Raw genomic sequence first — 20,471 nt, 5'->3', positions numbered from 1 at the left:
GTGAGATGAGCGCACAACCCTAGAATCTGTCAAGACTGGCCCATACGGGCAGGGGTACCTTTACCTTTACCTTCATATTCTCATTACACCATCTGCCCATGCCCTGTTTACTTCTGAGGTTTTAGAGAACCAGCCTCTCGTGATTAAACTGCCCCGGAATCGCTCACCTTGTAAAATAATATGTCACAACGGCTCCTGCTACAGTCATCTGTTGACAGGCAAGGATGAATTCACTGATCCAAACTAACCCCACGACGTGATACCACCACATGTACCTCAGTGGGCCTGCAACTTGGAACTCTACAAAGCCCTGGTCGTTTTTGACAGGGCTACCTAGAAGCAGAAATAAGGAGCAAGGGAGAAAGGCATTCAAAATAGCCATTCAACAGGAACACAACATGTTTAATATCGGCACAAAAGAATTATGCTCATGGAGCAACTCCTCGCTTTATGAGGCAGAGGTATATTCTACAGGTATTTCAAAAATAAAATAAAAACAAAAAACCACTGTCTTTAAAAAAAAAGAACTCCAAAGGTGGCAAACATATCTCATTTTTTTTTTAAAAACAAACATTATGACAAATCAAGTAACATTAAGATTTGCTAAATTACACTTAAAGCAGCCAGGATACAGACACTACATTATCCTATAGCCTCCACATGCTCTATAGAAGAGCCATGTCTTTACAACATAGAATCATAGAATTGTAGACTTGATAGGGTCATCTAGTCCAACCCCCCTGCAATGCGGGAATCTTTTGCCCAACATGGGACTTGAACCCCCGACCTTGAGATTAAGAGTCTCATGCTCAACGGACTGAGCTACCGAGGCAGAAGGCCAGCAATAATGGGTCCAAAAGGGCTTCTTTCAGGAGGCCATTTCAGAATGATGGTGCCACAAAGCAGAAATGTCCCTCTGCCATGTAACCGTCTGCTAACTCATAAAGAGTAGGGAATGCAGAAGGATCTGAACTTAATATAAGCTGGGCTGGGGTCCTTCCTGCCTGTGGGTCTCATGGCGGCTAACAGATTGAGATTGAATCCTGACAAGACAGAAGTACTGTTTTGGGGGGACAGGAGGCGGGCAGGTGTGGAGGAATCCCTGGTCCTGAATGGGGTAACTGTGCCCCTGAAGGACCAGGTGCGTAGCCCGGGAGTCATTTTGGACTCACAGCTGTCCATGGAGGCACAGGTCAAATCCGTGTCCAGGACAGCTGTGTACCAGCTCCATCTGGTACGCAGGCTGAGACCCTATCTGCCTGCGGACTGTCTCGCCAGAGTGGTGCATGCTCTGGTTATCTCCCGCTTGGACTACTGCAATGTGCTCTATGTGGGGCTACCTTTGAAGGTGACCCGGAAACTACAACTAATCCAGAACGCGGCAGCCAGACTGGTGACTGGGAGTGGCCGCCGAGACCATATAACACCGGTCTTGAAAGACCTACATTGGCTCCCAGTACGTTTCCAAGCACAATTCAAAGTGTTGGTGCTGACCTTTAAAGCCCTAAACGGCCTCGGTCCAGTATACCTGAAGGAGCGTCTCCACCCCCATCGTTCTACCCGGACACTGAGGTCCAGCACCAAGGGTCTTCTGGCAGTTCCCTCACTGCGAGAAGCCAAGTTACAGGGAACCAGACAGAGGGCCTTCTCGGTAGTGGTGCCCACCCTGTGGAACACCCTCCCACCAGATGTCAAAGAGAACAACAACTACCAGACTTTTAGAAGACATCTGAAGGCAACCCTGTTTAGGGAAGCTTTTAATGTTTGATGTATCACAGTATTTTAATATTCTTTTGGAAGCTGCCGAGAGTGGCTGGGGAAGCCCAGCCAGATGGGCGGGGTATAAATAATAAATTATTATTATTATTATTATTATTATTATTATTATTATTATTAGGCCTACCAAGCTCCCCCACCAACACCTGATATATCGTGCACACGTCTTACACCTTACACGATACGTGACATCAGATTTGGAGTGGGTAAAGACCCGGATCTGCCAAAGGGGGTTTGCAGGAACCGCCAATCAGCTGATCAGAGGCCTGGGCAAAGGCGTGGGCACTGCAGGCTCTGACGATCAGCTGATTGTCGGGTCCGCAAAGCGCCATGCGCAGGAATGTGCAAGCGCTCATGGTCAGCTGGTGGTTGGGTCTTGCAACCCCCAGTTGCACGGTGCTTGCTGTTCTGATTTCAAGCAGCTTTTGACTTCAAACTGTGTGTGCAAAAACACGCCGCCCACCTGTCAGACTTGGTCTGGGGGTGAGGTGAGGGAGACAGAAATCTGGCCTGCCAGCCAGAACCAGCTCCTCACCCCTGATTAGGCAGGTACGTATAAGGAGAGACAATCCTTCAGCTATTCTAGTAGTGGACTGTTCAGGGCCTTAAAAGCTAAAATCAGCACTCTAATTGGGCTCAGAAACAAATCAGCAAAGGGTGAAGAATTTTAAATATTGGTGAAAGGCATTCACTATCGCAGATCACAGGAAATAAAAGGGCTGTCATATTCAGGATTGGGTGGAGTTTTCATATGCTTTTCCTGCAGACACAAAGCGGGAAAGTTCAGTGCCTGGCTTTAACATCCATGCGCACCTGCTGCAAAGCCACGGCTCAATGTGCTCATACATAAAGATCAGCCATGCTGCATTTAACAGTACTCATGCCTTGTTTTGTTTTCATTTATTTTAATGCAGACTCATTTACTTGGCTGAATTTCATTTGATTCAGTCAATAGAGAAGAGCGACACTAGCACTTTCTGAGGTTACCAAAAAGGAGGAGAAAGGAATTATGAAATTGTGCGGGATTTACATACCTGTGGTACCTAGGAAGAGCAAGACCGCGATCCAATAGATCCAGAAGAGCATGAGGGCAAAAAACGTCCAAAATGGCTGGAAGACGAGTAGTGGCAGGTGAATGAAGACCTTGCCAGCCACGTGGAACAAGGCAATGGTGAGAGATACTCGCTTGCGCATAACTAACATTATCAACAGTAAGATAACCTGCAAAAGGAAGGAGACTTGATTTAGATGAATTTCACCTACTGAGACAAGACTCAAAAGTCTCACCCACAGCTCCGAAATTTAATTTTATATGTAATGTTCCTAGCCTTAGTCTTCATTACAAAATGTATGATGTCATCCTGACTTCATGAGCCACCTACTAACAATAATGGGTGCATTTATGGGCATCACAGCACATAACTGGTCAGAAAAACCTGAGCTTGCCCACCAACTGATGCAGCCCTTTTGCTGCCCACCAGTATTTCAAAAAGTGGTAACTTACTGAAGTGTGTATCTAACCAAGGATATTTCACTATACTTCCACTTCCTTACATTTCTGGTTTAAGAGCAAAGCTTACAGTCATACCTCGGGTTGAATGCGCTTCGGGTTGCGCTCCGCGGCAAACCGGAAGTAACGGAGTGCGTTACTTCCGGGTTTCACCGCTTGCGCATGCATGCAGACATGCTGTCGCTAGTTACGTTTGCTTCTAGATGCGAACAGGGCTCCAGAACGGATCCCATTCGTATCCAGAGGTACCACTGTACATCACTATGCAGATGAACACTACCACTAGCTCCATATGTAAATTTAAGCATTTATTATTTTATATATCCCTCTCCTAGCCTCCAAACTCATCCTTCTCATGCTAAAAACAAAAGAAAAACCCTTCAGTACCACTGACACCTGTCCATCTCTCACTCACACACATAGAGAAAGAAAACAACAGCCATAATGTTGGTATAACTGCACTGCTGTCAATGGATTTCGATGGGCTGGTTCACATAAGAGCTCAGTGCCAGCGGCGGAGGAAGCCACTTGGGCGCCTGGGGCGGCGCACCCATAGGGGCAGGGCGAGGCAAACCTCTGGGGCCGCCGGAGTCTGCCTGCCTGCCTCCTCCCACTCAGCCGCCCTACAGCTGGGGGGGAGGCAGCGGGCAGACCATTTTGGCAGTGTGGAGCCTGCGCGCGCCCAAGCCACCGCGTCTCACCCTGGAGAGACATGTGGCTTGGGTGCGCTGCAGGCACCGTGGTGAGTGCCACCCGGCATTTTGTCACCCCCCCAGTGGCACCCCCTGCACCCACTTCCTCCGCCCCTGCTCAGTGCTCAATTTCACATTTGGCAATATGCAGGAGCAAACCTTGGCTTTGTGCACTTTCCCTACCAAGTACAGAGCTCATAACGTGAATTGTGAGAAAGGGGCACATGGGTGGCATGAGAGGGACATATGCACTACGGGTTGCATCAACTAATTTTTACTCAGAAAAGACCCATTGAAATGAATGCATCTTTGTTGATTGTGTCCGTTAATTTCCATTAATTCCAGAATCTCAGTATGACTGATGTTGGATACAGTCCAATGTCCTAATTGATGCGGCAGGTTCCAGGCCCTGTGGAAGGCAGCAAAAAAGCCTGCCTGCCTTCTTCCTGCACAGAAAACCTACCTGATACTCCACAACGTTGAGGGTTGCTTCACTTTTTCCTACAGGGACTAGGGGGGAAGGCCCGTACATGTGTACAGCATCACACATATGAATTGCAAATGCTTACTGCATGAATGAGAAAGCTGTCATTTGCAGCCGTGAAGCTGAATGCTTTGCTTCCTGCTCTGGCCTACGCAGATATGCAGCATGTGTCAAGGAGCCCTGACTCCACAGCTATTAAATACGTACCGTGAAGACCGTAGCTGCAATGGCATAGATCAGAAGGGCCTGACGATTGTCTTTGGCTATTTGAAGCTGATCAACTGTAAGAGTATCGCTAGGAGACTTCCGCTGCTTGGCGTACAACCACCACAATACTCCTGTACCACCTGTGCTCACAAAGAAGAAGATATTGTGCATTTCAGTTTCACAGCATATGTGTAATAACGTACAAGGAGCACAATTAGCTTGGCCAGTTTCATCCTTTACCAGGCTAGACTCAGACTTAACTGATCTGCTGCAACATAAATGTCAGGACGGTGTGGCATTCTGATATCGCAAAAGACAACTGATCAAAGAGGGCTTGCTTTTTACAAGACATCTTACCACAGCTATGATGCTGTTCCGTAATTAGAAGCTGAGGAGTTCCAGGCAAGAAAAGGTTATACACAGGAATTATTAACTAAGACACTCAATAGGCTAGGATAGGATGATCGGCACGAACCAGAATCGCAACTGGCACCTCTCCCTGAAGCCTGCTCATAGATGTCTCTTTATTTCTTGAGGCCTTGCTTTGCATTCCACCTTCATCACTGGTGAGAACTAAGCTGGGATCAATGGAGCATCCATTTGCCCCCCCCCCCCAATACATTTTTTACCTCAGCTGAACTTCTCAGTTCCCTTGGGTGGATGCTGTTTTTGCTGCAATGATAACTTGACAGGAGACAACCATCTTAACTGCTTAATACTCTTTCAACTATTGTTTTCCCTGGTCCTTTGTATCCTGCTTTGAGCACATTCTGTTTGCTGGAAACTGAAACTCAGAATTCTATAAATAAATTGCCCTCTTCTCCGATCTCCAAATCATCTTGCCCAAGGATCCTGAGGTGGGAAGGGTTATCTGCTTCCTCCTCCAACTGCTGGCTTGACGAAAACTGCTGTTTGTGGGTGGCTTTTCACAAATGCCTCATGCCAATATTGATGCAGCGCAGCAATACAATTAGGGCAAAGACAGCCAAAGAACACTCTTGTAATTTTATTGCTTTTTATCTTGTATCGCTATATTTCCCTTGCCTGCTACTTTTGCACTTTCCTATTCAGTGAAGTCTTATTCCCTGAAATCATCAATGGGAGGTGATTGTGGAATGTAAATATTGCCAATGCTTTGTCCCTTTATTTTTCTTCCTAATAATTGGCCGCATCCTCATTCAGTACCATAAATCCTTAAACCAAATGGATATTGCTGCCATGGGCATAGCTTTAATAGTGCAACAATGGCTGCAAATCAATTGTTTCTGAAGTAGAAGGTGAATGGTTTTAAAGGAAGCAAGAAGGACAAAGGGAAGCATCCCTTCCCTACTGATCTCCTCCAGTGTCTCTCTTTAAAGGCAGGAAAATGAACTCCCATCTTTGCAATGCTCATAGAACAACCCAGGAGGACGTATGCGCCCCATTCTCGAGTCATGCCTCAACATTTGCCTGAGCAGACAAATACCAATGTGTGGACAGAGGAAGGGAACATACACATGCCCCACTTCAACAATGCCATTGTGTGCACCCCCCCACCCTTGGCTCCGCCCCTGACCTTCCCAGCGTTGCACAGGCTTCACTTGAACACAAGTAAAGTCTTCTAGGTGATCAGGGACCCTGCTTTATCTGGGATTCTGATCACTCCAAGGGGTTCTACTCGTATTCAAATGTACACAAGTAGAAGGTCCATGCAGTGATTACCTGTGCAACATGGGAAGGGCAGGGGCTGGATGAGGCCCATGACAACGTTGGGAACGAGGCTTGCACGTGATCTGGATTCTGGCAGATAGTTAACCATAGCTAAGGGACCATTTGGATAGAGGGTGTCTGGCATAGGACCACACTAGTTAAAAAAACCACAAACACACAAACATATGGGATTTTCTAAATCCATTTCAATTGGGGTTTAGGCCCAGTTTTGGCACATAAACTGCTTTGGTCGCCCTGCATTTGTTGGGAGAGAGACAGGGGAAATATGTCCTAGTTAATTCTCCTCGAACTCTTAGCGGCTTTCAATATCATCAACCATAGTATCTGCCTGGAGAAGTTGTATGAGTTGGGGGTAGGTATACCTGTATACCTGAAGGAGCGTCTCCACCGCCATCATTCAGCCCAGACACTGAGATCGAGCGCCGAGGGCCTTCTGGCGGTTCCCTCATTGTGAGAAGTGAGGTTACAGGGAACCAGACAGAGGGCCTTCTCGGTAGTGGCACCCACCCTGTGGAACACCCTCCCTTCAGATGTGAAGGAAATAAGCAGCTATCCTATCTTTAAAAGACATCTGAAGGCAGCCCTGTTCAGGGAAGTTTTTAATATTTAACACTGTATTGTTTTTAACACTTGATTGGGAGCCGCCCAGAGTGGCTGGGGAAATTCAGCCAGATGGGTGGGGTATAAATAATAAATTATTATTATATTATTATTATAGGTGTCATCACTTTAGGGTGCTTCCAGTCCTACTTGGGAGCTCAACAACCAGAGGGTGTTGCTTGCGGAGTGCTTTTCAACCCCATGGAGCCTTCAATGTGGAGCTCCTCGGGACTCAATTTGATCCCCTGTGTTATTTAACATCTATGTGAAACCGCTGAGTGGGGCCATCCAGAGTTTTGGAGGACGTTGTCAGCAACATGACAATAACATACAACTCTACTTCTCCGTTATGTCTGCAGGAGAGGCAGTGGATGTGCCTTGGTAATGGATTGGATGAGAGCCAAAAAACTGCAGCTCAATCCAGATAAGACTAAGGAACTGTTAGTGGGTGGTTCCCTAGACCGGATGGATGGGAGGTTGCCTGCTCTTGATGGGGTTACACGCTCTCTGAAGGAGTGGGTATGTAGCTTGGCAGTACTCCTGAATCCTTTGCTGCCGCTTGAGGCTCAGTTGGTTCCTTCACTGCAAGGTGAGGTTACAGGGAACCAGAGAGAGGGCCTTCTTGGTAGTGGCGTCCGCCCTGTGGAACATCCTTCCATCAGATGCCAAGGAAATAAACAACTATCTGTCTTTCAGAAAACTTCTGAAGGCAGCCCTGTATAGGGAAGTTTTTAATGTCTGATGTCTTACTGTGTTTTAATTTGTTGGAAGCCACCCAGAGTGGCTAGGGCAACCCAATGATCATCATCATCACTACCATCATCATCATCGACCAGCTTCAGCAACTTACCAAGTGATCCCAGAACAACAAGAATTGTTAAAATCCAAACAAGTACTCTTGAAATGTATCTTATTATCACCATCATAATCATGGAAAGCACTGCAGAAAACAAAAGAAAATAAGAAGGGTAATTATTTAAAATGGAAACAGCAAAAACAAAAAAGGAGACTTTATTAATACAAATACAGTTGAATTCACTTTTTAACTGTTTGTACAAAAATGTACAAGATAAACTAGCTATCCTACTCAGTGTCTGATTTGCCAGTTAAACAAACCAACCCTATATGAACATTTACACATCATGGGACATATGTATATAACAGAGAGATGCAGACACATACAATGACAGAACTAATGTTGACATGATAGAACTGCAACTTTATTATCATGAGTTGCAAAAATACTGCACAACTCATGTTGAGCACAACCCAAAAAGTTGCATGCAGACACACACATGCTCAAAAAGCACAATTATTATGACAAGTATGAATTAAGATGTCAAGATTGTGATAAGAACCACATGCTACTTTATGCTTGAGCTGCGTTTTTCAGGAGAGGTCATTAAATAAGAAATTTTCACTGTCAATCTTCTACTTGTCTTGCTCTTTGTTGATTTGGAACATGAGGTCTCGTCTCTTGGCACTTAGGATCATAATGCCATCAAGGGCGAGTTTCTCCTACAAACTACGCTACCTTGGAAAAGCATGAAGGAGCTTCAATGGCTTCCAGGCTGCAGGTATAATTTGGGAGGTGGCCACTATTCCTGAAAGGAACCTGGTTGGTCATTCACATCAAACAAACCAAGTTTGTTTATGTGTGTGCAAATGTAGAGGTATACCATAGCAAAAGCCTAAAATTAGCAAGTATCCAAAAACACAGAAGAACAGGTGAATGCTGACAATCACTTAAATCTGACTCAGAACATACACCAGTGAATACTGATAAAATGGGGAAATGTCTACCTGTTTTCAGACATTTAGTAACTTCAACCGGGATTGTCAACATTCACACATGCATGCCAGCATTCACCGACATTTGGAATATTCACTGCTGCATGAAATGTGAAGGCTTTTAAGTAAAAATCAGCTACACTGACCGTAACTTGGCAACAATCATGCAAAATCAATTTAACTTAGTTGCCAAGTTTCAGAGGTCTACATTTCCACTATTCCTCCCAAGGTGATGAGTTTAACATGCTTGTGCTTCGCGGTTATTTTAATTGTCTATTAATCCTATTGTAACAGGCCTTGATATAATCAATAATCAATAACTGATGTAATCATTTCCCCCTCGTGAGGGTATATAACAGCTGGGCCAGTTTGGTTTCCATTTTTAATCAATGGAGTTTTCCATCGGCTTTTTCTATTCTATTCAGTCATCAGATTAGTATATGTTTAAACAGAAACTTTAGTATTAATAATTAGGAGCTGTAGGTGAAATTCTGCTTGCGTGACAGGATTTCTTCTTCTTTTACCCCTCTGGCAAATCCTCCATGTGCCGCGATCTGCTTTAGAGGGTCTCTCAACTTTCTGAAGCAGATTTGAGGGGACTGCAGGTGGAATGAGAGGTCCTTTTGAACAAGCAGAGTCTCATCTGCAGACAAATGGGCACCATTGGATACTATGCAATATGTTTCGGCAAAGGATTAACACTGGAATTGCTGTTGCTGGCTTCTGTCTGGGTTAATTCATACCAAAATTTCAATGTCACGTAATAATGCAAGTATTGTTTTTATTCCAACTCTGCACAAAATTAAGAAGAGGCTTTAGCTACGGCTGCAATCTCTAATCTATTTAATCGATTATTCAAGTAAGTAGTTGATCAATCACTGAAAGCCAATTTTAATTAAAACTGCACTGAATGTTCACCCTTGAACATTTAAAGTTAAAGTGAAGTTTTATAGGGGGACGAGCATTCTGCCCAAACCTGCTCTTTATTGCAATCATTTCCTCTCTATTGCTGTTTCTGTGCCATTTTTTTAATTTAAAAAAAAAAATATTTCTCCTTTGCTACATAATCTCAGCCAATTGAGGATCATGTAAAATGATAACATCTTAGAGCCAATCAGATTTGACTACAGGGCGATGCCAAGGAAAGCAAAACTGTGCTGCCATCATTCTAAAGCCAACCCAGCTGTACCCATGCCAGAATGTGCTTCAGAATGCCCATTCAAGTATGCTGTGTCTCATTGAGAGCAGGCAGAGAACGTCTACACTTGGATGAACATCCCAGGACACATTCTGATGTGCATCTGGGTCTATGCTCTCCTTTTGCTGCATTTATATGACTTCATTTACCGTATTTTTCGCTCTATAAGACGCACCTGACCATAAGACACACCTAGTTTTTAGAGGAGGAAAGCAAGAAAAAAAATATTCTGAATCAAATGTTGTTGAAGAGGCTTTGCGTGGCTATCCCTGAAGCCAGAACAGCAAGAGGAATTGCTGTTCTGGCTTCAACGATAGCTGCACAGCATGCATTCGTTCCATAAGACGCACACACATTTCCCCTTACTTTTTAGGAGGGAAAAAGTGTGTCTTATAGAGCAAAAAATACGGTATATGACTTCAAGTGTCCTCTCAACTGTCACTGAAAAGGTTATATTTTGAGGGGGGCATGTGTGTGTCAGCTCTGCTCTCATTTGAAATAATCAGATAAAATTTTAATTCATGGGACTAGTACATAAGGTACATTTAATTCTTTTTTAGGGTTAGTTAGGTATGTTTCAGAAACAGAGAATAAGAGAGTTATGAAATATGCACCTTTTCTTCCAATAATGATTGATAGCCTTTGTTTATTAAAGTGCAAGCTCCACAATTCATGCAATCATGATCAAAAAGGGCAGCTATACTAAAGCTACGATAATGTTCACATTTACTTAAATGATATTTTCATTGACTTCTTGTTTTGCTTTGCAAGATCTCTGAGGGAGCACCTTACATGTGGTTCTCAGGCGATCTCCCACTGAACTGGGAGACTGATCAACTAAATAAAAAAATAAAAATATCAGCCCTACTTTTAACCCAAGTCCCTGAAGATATTAAGGGTTAAGTATCAACATTCACTTAGCAATCTGAACCCAAAGCTTAAACCCAAGGCTTATGAATACTGTACACTTGGGAGGTTCTTTTAAAGGAAAGCAGAGGGTTCAACGACAGTGACACAGAGCTGAGTCAAAATCCCCACATTAGTTACATATAAGGAGAGTCAAATGCACATACATGTTAAAAAAAAACATTTAATTCAGCTGCTGGGTAGGAAATATAATTTGGAATCGTCTGCTATAATAGCGAATACTGAACATGCTTTATTTCCACATTGTGGGGACAGAAGATGTTCACATTCTCCTGTTGCAGTACTGTAGAAATAGCTAAGAACGAGAAAAACAATTACCTAGTGATAACAAGCAAAGTCCCAATATAATCTCTCTGCAGGTCATTACTCCACTAATCAGCCTGTGCAAGACACTACTGTCACTGACAAAGGTGATCAGGGCCTCTGCAAACTTGGCATAGCAGGAAATGTTCACAGGAGCACAGCGATGGAAGAATGGAATAGGTGCACTGGTGATACAAGGAAAAAAAAAATCAGAAAAAAAAATTACTCCTAGGTAATATAAATGCCACATCAACACACAAATGGAAGGTGGAACTGATGCAGTACACTCCACCCTCATAAACATCTAACCAAGAGCTGCAAGGTTAACGGAAAGGTGCTGCTGTAAATGGAGATGACTGTAATGGGTCGTGATGCTGTTTTTAAAAACCAAGATATCCCAAGAAGAGGGTGGAGTGCACATTCTGATGTTTCCCGTCCCATCAACTCAGAACACAGAGCAAAACCCATCAGCCCCAAATACAATTTATTTTTTTATTTTTTAAAAATACACCGCTAGTCCAATATGTCTAGATACAATTAATTACATGTAACATAGAAGTTTTGAGACATTTCCAGAAAATATTCAGTGTGTGGTGAGCCTCGGGCAGACGATTTTCTGTAACTCCCAGAAGTAAGGCTGCTCACCTTAGACTCTATAGAGACTGCAGCATGACATAAAGGCAGTTCAGGGCGTTTACATGTATACAGTGGTATCTCAGGTTACATACGCTTCAGGTAACAGACTCCGCTAACCCAGAAATAGTGCTTCAGGTTAAGAACTTTGCTTCAGGATGAGAACAGAAATCGTGCTCTGGCGGCGCGGCGGCAGCAGGAGGCCCCATTAGCTAAAGTGGTGCTTCAGGTTAAGAACAGACCTCCGGAACGAATTAAGTACTTAACCTGAGGTACCACTGTACATACCAGGGACCATGACAATTCCCCTGCGGGCAGCAGCTAATATATTCTCCACCTACAGCGCCACGTACAATACTGAATACTGCTCCGAAAGCTCTGTCGATATTCAGCGGCAGGTTGCGTAAGGGAAAAACAGAGATAGGGCTGTGGGGGTTGGGGAGGGAGTCCTGGAAGTTCTCGGTGCACATGTGCATATGATTATGGTTACCATATTTTTTTCAATGAATCCGGGGACACTTTTTTTTTTGCAGCTGAGTAGCAACAGGGAGTCAGTAGTGGGGATGGTGAGGCAAAAGACCCTGCGCCCAAGCACACATGCATATTGTATAAAGGTGCAAAGCCCTTCTTTCGCACCCTGTGAAACATAAATGCGCTTCCCAATGTGACTCCCAAGGCTTCCCTGATCTCCTTCCCCCTTCCCCCTTTGTTTTGACAGATCAGGGGAGGCTCGGGAGTCATGGGTGGGTGGCCGTTGCCCAGGAGGGGCCAGCCTGGTAGTGCAGTTGGCTCTGGCTGGCTTCAGGAGCTGCTCATTGCCGTGGCGCAGGAAAAATGGCGGGTGCCACGGCAGCGGGCAGCTCCTGAAGCCAGCCAGAGCCAACTGCGCTAACAGGCTGGCTCCGGGCTGCCGAGGCTGCCACTGCCATGTTTCCCGGGGACAGATTTGCAAATCTGGGGGCATTCCGGGGATGGAATTTGTCCGGGGACAGATTTGCAAATCCGGGGAGTGTCCCCAGGAACCAGAGACGTCTGGTAACCCTAATGTAGATCTCTATGTAAAACTCCTTAGATCAACGTGGGCAACCTTTTAGCCCCTAAGGGCTATATGGGCACACAGGCGGTGCATGCCAGTGGTGTGCTCTGGGCATGCACGCCCACACACACTCCACATATCTCACACAAACATTATTCCCTACACTCTTTCACAAACACCCTCCACACACCGGTGCAATATACCTAGAATTCCAGGCCTAATTCTGCAGCTACCAAGCCCAAAGTCTCAAACACAACCATTTGTTTTGCTTTATCTGTATCAAGGAGTCCGGTTAATGACTGTTTCAACTCCGCTATAGCCAAGCAGGAGGGGAAATGCCTCCAAAAGCAGGGGTCCCAATGGCAATAGCCTCCCGGGGCAGAAAAGGGAAGATTTCCTTCCACCCCAGCACAGAACAGAACGTGTTCCTCCCAGCCTGTCAAACAGTTGTTTGGCAGGCTGAGAGGAGCATGCATGATGTACACATGCACCTTCTCATGATTTATATGTTGATGTCCTGTGCTCTTCCTTCCCCCCATTGCAATTGTACTCAGCTCAGCTTGGGCAACTGGCAACACTCTTTACAGGATGCTTGGGTCGACTGCATGGGAGGCCTGTGTCAGTCACATGAGACCTGCTGGCCACTGATTGATTTAGATCATGGGTAGGCAACCTAAGGCCCGGGGGTTGGATCCGGACCAATCGCCTTCTAAATCCGGCCCCCAGACGGTCCGGGAATCAGCATGTTTTTATATGAGTAGAATGTGCCCTTTTATTTAAAATGCATCTCCGGGTTATTTGTGGGGCCTGCCTGGTGTTTTTACATGAGTACAATGTGTGCTTTTATTTAAAATGAATCTCTGGGTTATTTGTGGGGCATAGGAATTCGTTCATTTTTTAAAAAAAATTCAAAATATAGTCCGGCCCCCCACAAGGTCTGAGGGACAATGAACTGAGCTCCTCCTCAGTTAGATCCTGGTTTTAAGATTTCCACTGATGTTAGAACAAAAAGGTGTCCAACAATTGTAGCAAAATATCATTAAGAAAGAACTGTGTTGGAATGCCAAACATAGCTGACCTTCCCTAAATATTTTATTTCAGTGCTGAAGTCTCCTACTCTGACATACCATAGCTAAATACAAATTTTGGTCCCAGTTTATAATATTATTCCATGTGCTGCAAAAGCATTGCTGAAGTTGTGCTTCAGCAGTGGTGCCGAAGTACCAACTTCTTGCTTTTGCAATAATATCCAAATCTCTACTGTAAAGAATGTTACGGAAATTCCACATTTCAGTCATCAATATGTTGCATGGAATTAGGGCCTATGGATAAAAGCACAACTTCCTGGCGTGTTAATGTTCCCATCAACCCCCATTCTTCCTACACAGAAAGCAGCATTGCTGCCACCAAAATATATACCAGACTGTCAAACCTATTTTTATTTCCCTTTGCAAAGAGAAAAGCTTTCGCATTTCTATTTGCAAGACACTCGACTTTCTAATTGGAATCAATGAACAGAATTACTCTTCCATATGCAAGGGAGCTTTATTTAACCTCTAGGCTCTTCTGTCTCTGAATCAGTTCCTGCTGTCTTGCTTGCCAGGTTCAAGCAAGTTATGGCAAGCTGAGTATGCAATGCCTTTTGAGTCCTTGATGGGAAGTCTTTCAAAAAATGCTCAACCTTCGCTTCATGCAGGCAGAGTAGAATATGCTGACTTCAACAAATCCCTTTCGCGATTTATTACTTAATCACTCACAAACATACTTAACACTCATTGTCTAATTATTATCCCCAAATTGAGAGGAAATTGCAACTTGCCACATCTAGAGAATTTTTAGAGCCTCCATTTCCACAGAGCTGACAAGCAGTTCTAAAGTGTAAGCTCTCAAGCGAGCTGCAATGACTAAAGAGTAGTTTGTGCAGATGGGAGTGCTAAAACTTCCTTGGCTTGTACAACTTCAGATTGCAAAGGCAAGCGAGGCCACAGAGTCAGCAGCACACCTTCCTGCTCCTCTAGGTAAAGGGACCCCTGACCATTAGGTCCAGTCGTGGCCGACTCTGGGGGTTGCGACGCTCATCTCGCTTTATTGGCCGAGGGAGCCGGCGTACAGCTTCCGGGTCATGTGGCCAGCCACTTCTGGCAAACCAGAGAAGCACACAGAAATGCCGTTTACCTTCCCGCCAGAGTGGTACCTATTTATCTACTTGCACTTTGACGTGCTTTTGAACTGCTAGGTTGGCAGGAGCAGGGACCAAGCAATGGGAGCTCACCCCGTCGCGGGATTCGAACCGCTGACCTTCTGATCGGCAAGTCCTAGGCTCTGTAGTTTAACCCACAGTGCCACCCACATCCCATGCTCCTCTACTGAAGCCCTATTTAGGAGTTCATTTCCAAATGCCTGAAGGGGCCAGTGAGAACATCACCCTTTCTACATCATGTCCACCACCACCACCACCCTCCCCAGCAAAAACGCGATCACCTCAGCCTGAAGGGAGCTGTTCCAGGATGCATGGAGTTCCTGATGCTGTCCTGTGCATGATGTGGGGGAAGATATAAAATCCCTGAAGCTGTTTGTTTTGCAAAAAGGAATTCTAACCGTAAGTATTACCATTATGTAAGAGTCATTTCACTTAATTCGGAATACTTTCTTACGAAACACCACACTTTCTAAAACTTTAGCTGTACAGTCAAACCTCGGAACCCGAAAGTAATCCGTTCCAGAAGACGGTTCTATTTCCAAAATGTTTGAGTTCCTGGGCGTGGCTTCCGATTTGTTGCAAGAGCTTCTTGCACTCAAGCGGAAGCTGCGTTGGATGTTCCGAGTTCCAAGGAAAGTTTGAAAACTGGAACACTTACTTCCGGGTTTTTGGCGTTTGGGAACTGCAACGTTCGACAACGGAGCCATTCAAGTTCTGTGGGTTGACTGTATATAGAAAATATACACTTGAGGCAGGAGGGTCCCAGTTTCTATGGAAGAAATCTTACCTAGCTCTCATACAACACTGGAGAAAAACACTCAAATATATTGTGGCATTAGGTCCTGTCTATTAGCAACTGCTTCACCTGAATGCACCTGAGGAAGTGACAAGATAGTAGGCCTTGTTTTACTTGCTTGGCTATGAAACTAGCTGCATTTGGCTCTTCTCCTCTCTGAACTGTCATCTTTGGGCGGGGGTCATTCCACTGGGCTACATTTGAGAGAGAGAGGGAAAGAGGTGAGAGTGCTTCTGTTTGAGCTGGCTATCGCAAGAATGATTTGGGAACCTGAAGAACTGGGGTCGAGATTTACGGTACCTCTCTGTCCGCTTCTCCTTTATTAAAATGTGCTTGTTTCATTTTACAATATTTGCAGGACACCCTACAACAAAACGTTCAATGCGACTAACAATGTAAAGCAGAACAAGTAGGAAGCCAAAACAAAAACAAAAACAAATAACAGGAAAGCAAATGTGTTCTGTCTGCTATATTGTAACGTTATAGGCTGACATTATCTTGTTTTTTTATCTTTGTGCAGTGCTTAGGATACTTTAGGTGTTATTTAATAATAATAGTAGTAGTAGCAGTAATAATAATAATGTTATATTTATTATTACTATATTTTACTATAAATATTATTACTATACATATTTATACTCTGCCTTTTTCCCTGACATGAGTCAATATAGCTTACAGATAAAAACGAGAATTGCCAAAATATAGGGGGGAAATGATTAAAAACAAGTGAGCATTAATAGAATTAAAAATATATAGATATATAAAATTTAAAAACATACACATAATTACAGCAATAACAGCACCTGTTATTAAAATAATAAATGAGTAACATAAAAATAAACATGAATAAACATTTTCATTACTTATAAATTCACAACTTGACTGAGAGAAAGGCACATGAGTCGAAACATTAGGTACCAAATTTTAAGATTCTTCTCCACCCAAAATACTCACTGCTGAGAGCAAAGTTTTCACAATTTCCTCCCTATAAAGGGATTTTTGTGGAAAGCAACATATTAAAGATAAAACTTATAAAACTTCGCTCATGTAGTGGGCAGTGTGAACAAATGCTCTTAAACGTGGTTTTGTTTTTCTACCTTTACAATGTGAACAGCAGATTCACAACTTCTGTTATCAGAGAATTACACAAATGTCAAAGATTTGCCACTAGCCAAGGCCCATGAAGTGGAATAGTTTGCACATGATTTGCATGTTGGTGCAATTTTACGAGGAAATAATTGTTTCTGAAGCAGCGTAGCATAGGTGAGCTGCTCCTCCTGAAACTTTTTGAAAGCAAGTCTGCTATGCAGCACTGGGCGGCTTGACTGCTGTTTGAGGAAGAGCAAGTGTAAAACCACCTTGGCTTCACTAAAACCAATTTCATGGTTGTTTAGGTACTAGCCACAACCCTTTGTTGGTAGGGCAGGCCTGACCCAGCATAAGGCAAAATGAAGCAGCTGCCTCAGGCGGCAGATACTGAGAAGCAGGGAGTGGACACAGATGCATGTGTTACACAGCCTGCTCCATGCCCTATAACATGGGCAGGCAAACTAAGGCCCGGGGGCCAGATCCGGCGCAATCGCCTTCTAAATCTGGCCCGCGGACAGTCTGGGAATTAGCATGTTTTTACATGAGTAGAATGTGTCCTTTTATTTAAAATGCATCTCTGGGTTATTTGCGGGGCTTAGGAATTCGTTCATTTTTTTTCTTCAAAATATAGTCTGGCCCCCCACAAGGTCTGAAGGACAGTGGACCGGCCCCCTGCTGAAAAAGTTTGCTGACCCGTGCCCTATAAGCTAGCCTGCTGTCCTCAGGTGCAGTGGAAGACAGTACAGTGGTACCTCGGGTTACAGACGCTTCAGGTTACAGCCTCCGCTAACCCAGAAATAGTGTTTCAGGTTAAGAACTTTGCTTCAGGATGAGAACAGAAATCGGGCTCCGGCAGCGCCACAGCAGCAGGAGGCCCCATTAGCTAAAGTGGTGTTTCAGGTTAAGAACAGTTTCAGGTTAAGAACGGACCTCAGGAACGGATTAAGTACTTAACCCGAGGTACCACTGTATTCTGGCCCCATTGTTAAAATAAGATTCAACTGCCAATCTGGACGGCTTCTGTAAATGGCATAGGGGTAGGTGCCATCTTGTCCTTTGCCTCAGGCGGCAAAATCTCTTGATCCAGGACTACTCTTGCTCAGATACGGCCTTGTCCTCTGCAACCCCAAATTTACCATAGCTAGCCATTACTACACTGAACTCCCTTTTGCTGAAGCCAGGGATTATCTACTACCTGGTTTTATGTGTAGGAGACAAAATCTAACTTTGCTATAATGAATAAAAAATGAGGTCAGTGGTTACTACATGATGTCTTGGAATAAATGGGACTCTTGAGAATCCAGCGCATGAGACTAATTTCTATTTCAGGAGTTCTGACTCTGGTAGGTGTGAGATGTGCTGCCCCTTTTTTTAATAACGAACAGAATAATAAATTTATTCAAAGTGACCCTCTGTTCTTTTATTAATGGCTGTTGATTATATCCAGGGATATTACATGTCTTAATGGAATTGCAACTTCTCTCAAGTATAATCCTTCGTTTAATAATGTTCTGAGCTCTGTATGGGCGGGAGGGATTCTACATTAATACACACACACACACACACACACACACACACACACACACACACTCTTACTTACTTTCCAACACATGGATGCATACATACATATTCAGACCTTCATTTTTACCATGGCATACAAGGTTTTTTGGGAAGGCAAAAGCTCCATAGAACTTTTGAGCCTGAAAAACAGAAAGAAGTCTGGGGGGGGGGGTGGAATTCTCCCCCTGTGCCCATTTCACTTTTCAAAAGCTTCCTATCTGGCCCCTTATTACACTGTTTTGCAGTTATTTCAGGGAAAATAAAATACAACCTATCGTTGTCACTTTTACTAATAATAGGTTTTCTTTAATCCAAATTATTGGATCAAATAAACCGTAACACAAACCACAGAACTGGTTAGGGCTGCCATAAATTGGGGTTTTCCTGGACGCTTTACACTTAGGAATACGGGGAAAGAAAATGAAATTAAAGTTTCTGAATTTAAAAATTAAAATTGAGTTTTGCAGATATCATTCCCTAAAAGCTTTGTTTACTTTCTGTGCTGATGAGGGGAAAAGGCTTGAATGCAAGAGAAGTGCTCATAAATTCAAGAAATCCAACCATTTTAGAGATTTGGGGATTAGAATCAGTCAGAAATTAGCTGTTTGAATGTTCAGACCGAATAACCAGTTTTAATTTTTCATTAAGTGGCCTTCAGTTTCCTTCAGTTATGAGGCTATATGCTGATCAGACAAGCTCAGTAAACTACGAGCAGTGTCAAAAGTTGTTTCCAGATTAGATGTTAAACCGTGGGTACAAAGGGGATCCCTGCATAGCTGTGACTCTAGTTTTCCACATTCTAGACTGAGAAACTCAGGAGCAGGATGTTAGGGGTCCAACAAAAACCAGCCAACAAACCAAGTGTCACTCAGTGAAATAAAAGAGAAGACACAACAGTTCTGTCACAATTGACAAAGAACCATTCTCATGCACGTGCATCAAACACACCCCTAAGCTGTTTATAGCAGAGCATCCTAAAAACGCTAAACTCCTCCAAGTTCCAGGCTGAGTGGTGGCAGCAGTATCAATATAAGACATTTTCCAATGCATTTTTAAACATTGTCTTAACTTGTAAAGTGTATCAGATAAGAAACTGGTCCTTTTCCTTAGACAAGGGCGTTAAAGGGAACACCTATAAATATACCCTGCGGCTCCATGCTGAACTAGCAATAAGGCTGCTGAGTCATTTTATCTCATATTAACAACAACAAAAGTTATGTTTTGACACAAGAACGAGACACAAAGCAGTCATTTCATTACCTCTCTGGAACTGGGAGCTTGGGACAAAGCTTGGCAGCCCTTGGATCGGTAGTGTATTCAGATGGCTTTAGTTCATAACTACACAAAGTGGAGCCTGTTTAAAGAAAAAAGAAAGGGAAAAATGGAAAACATGACTTGAGGAGGAATGATCCACCACGTCCATTGATATTATAAGCATGAACAGCTTTAGCGGCAGGGAAGCTAGATCTACAAAATACCAATTTTTCAAAGATAAAGCCTCCCCCCCCCACAAGCCTAGTTCTCCCCTAGAAAGAACTGGTGTAGTAGTTTACACCTGCAATAGCTCCCCACCCGCCTCTACGAATAAAGAGAATCAGGATCTAACCCAATGGATCAAAAGATTATGGAACTCTCCATTCCGCTAGCTGAGTTTCAACCCCATAGCTAGTGGAGATAAAGCAGCATGGTTCTCCTAAATAATGCCACCCTCTGTGAACTAAAGCAAGCCACCGAATCCCATAGCTTTAAACTTGTATCAAGGGGTGACAAGTTATAAGTAGGAATGGCAGAAGGGCATTAAACATTCATGCCGCAGAGCTCACAGTAGATCAGATTTTTTTATCACTGTACATTTTAAGTGTGCTCCCTTTTATCAGCTGCAGAGCCCCTAGGCCTACTGTGTCTATCTGGAGGCAGTTCTGTTTCTGGGTTGCAAGAAAGCCGCTGAAAAGGCTTCCC

At 43.9% G+C, this 20,471-nt stretch overlaps 1 protein-coding gene across 2 annotated transcripts in view; it reads right to left on the bottom strand.

Moving 5' to 3' along the window:
• SLC44A1 (solute carrier family 44 member 1) overlaps positions 1-20,471 on the bottom strand; it is an 82,571-nt gene that overhangs the window by 17,068 nt on the left and 45,032 nt on the right. For both annotated transcript variants that reach the window (XM_083718897.1, XM_083718896.1), the window contains exons 5-10: positions 19,773-19,866; positions 11,214-11,383; positions 7,830-7,919; positions 4,670-4,809; positions 2,811-2,997; positions 168-333 (exon numbers count right to left, since the gene is read on the bottom strand). In XM_083718897.1, coding sequence (XP_083575023.1) covers positions 168-333; positions 2,811-2,997; positions 4,670-4,809; positions 7,830-7,919; positions 11,214-11,383; positions 19,773-19,866 — 847 coding nt within the window. The remainder of the gene's footprint in view (positions 1-167; positions 334-2,810; positions 2,998-4,669; positions 4,810-7,829; positions 7,920-11,213; positions 11,384-19,772; positions 19,867-20,471) is intronic.

The sequence above is a fragment of the Podarcis gaigeae genome (genome assembly GCF_964106915.1).
Source record: "Podarcis gaigeae genome assembly, chromosome: 17".
NCBI classification, from domain to species: domain Eukaryota; kingdom Metazoa; phylum Chordata; class Lepidosauria; order Squamata; family Lacertidae; genus Podarcis; species Podarcis gaigeae.
The sequence above is the reverse complement of the archived record's forward strand: the minus strand, read 5'-3'. Positions and strand labels throughout refer to the sequence as shown.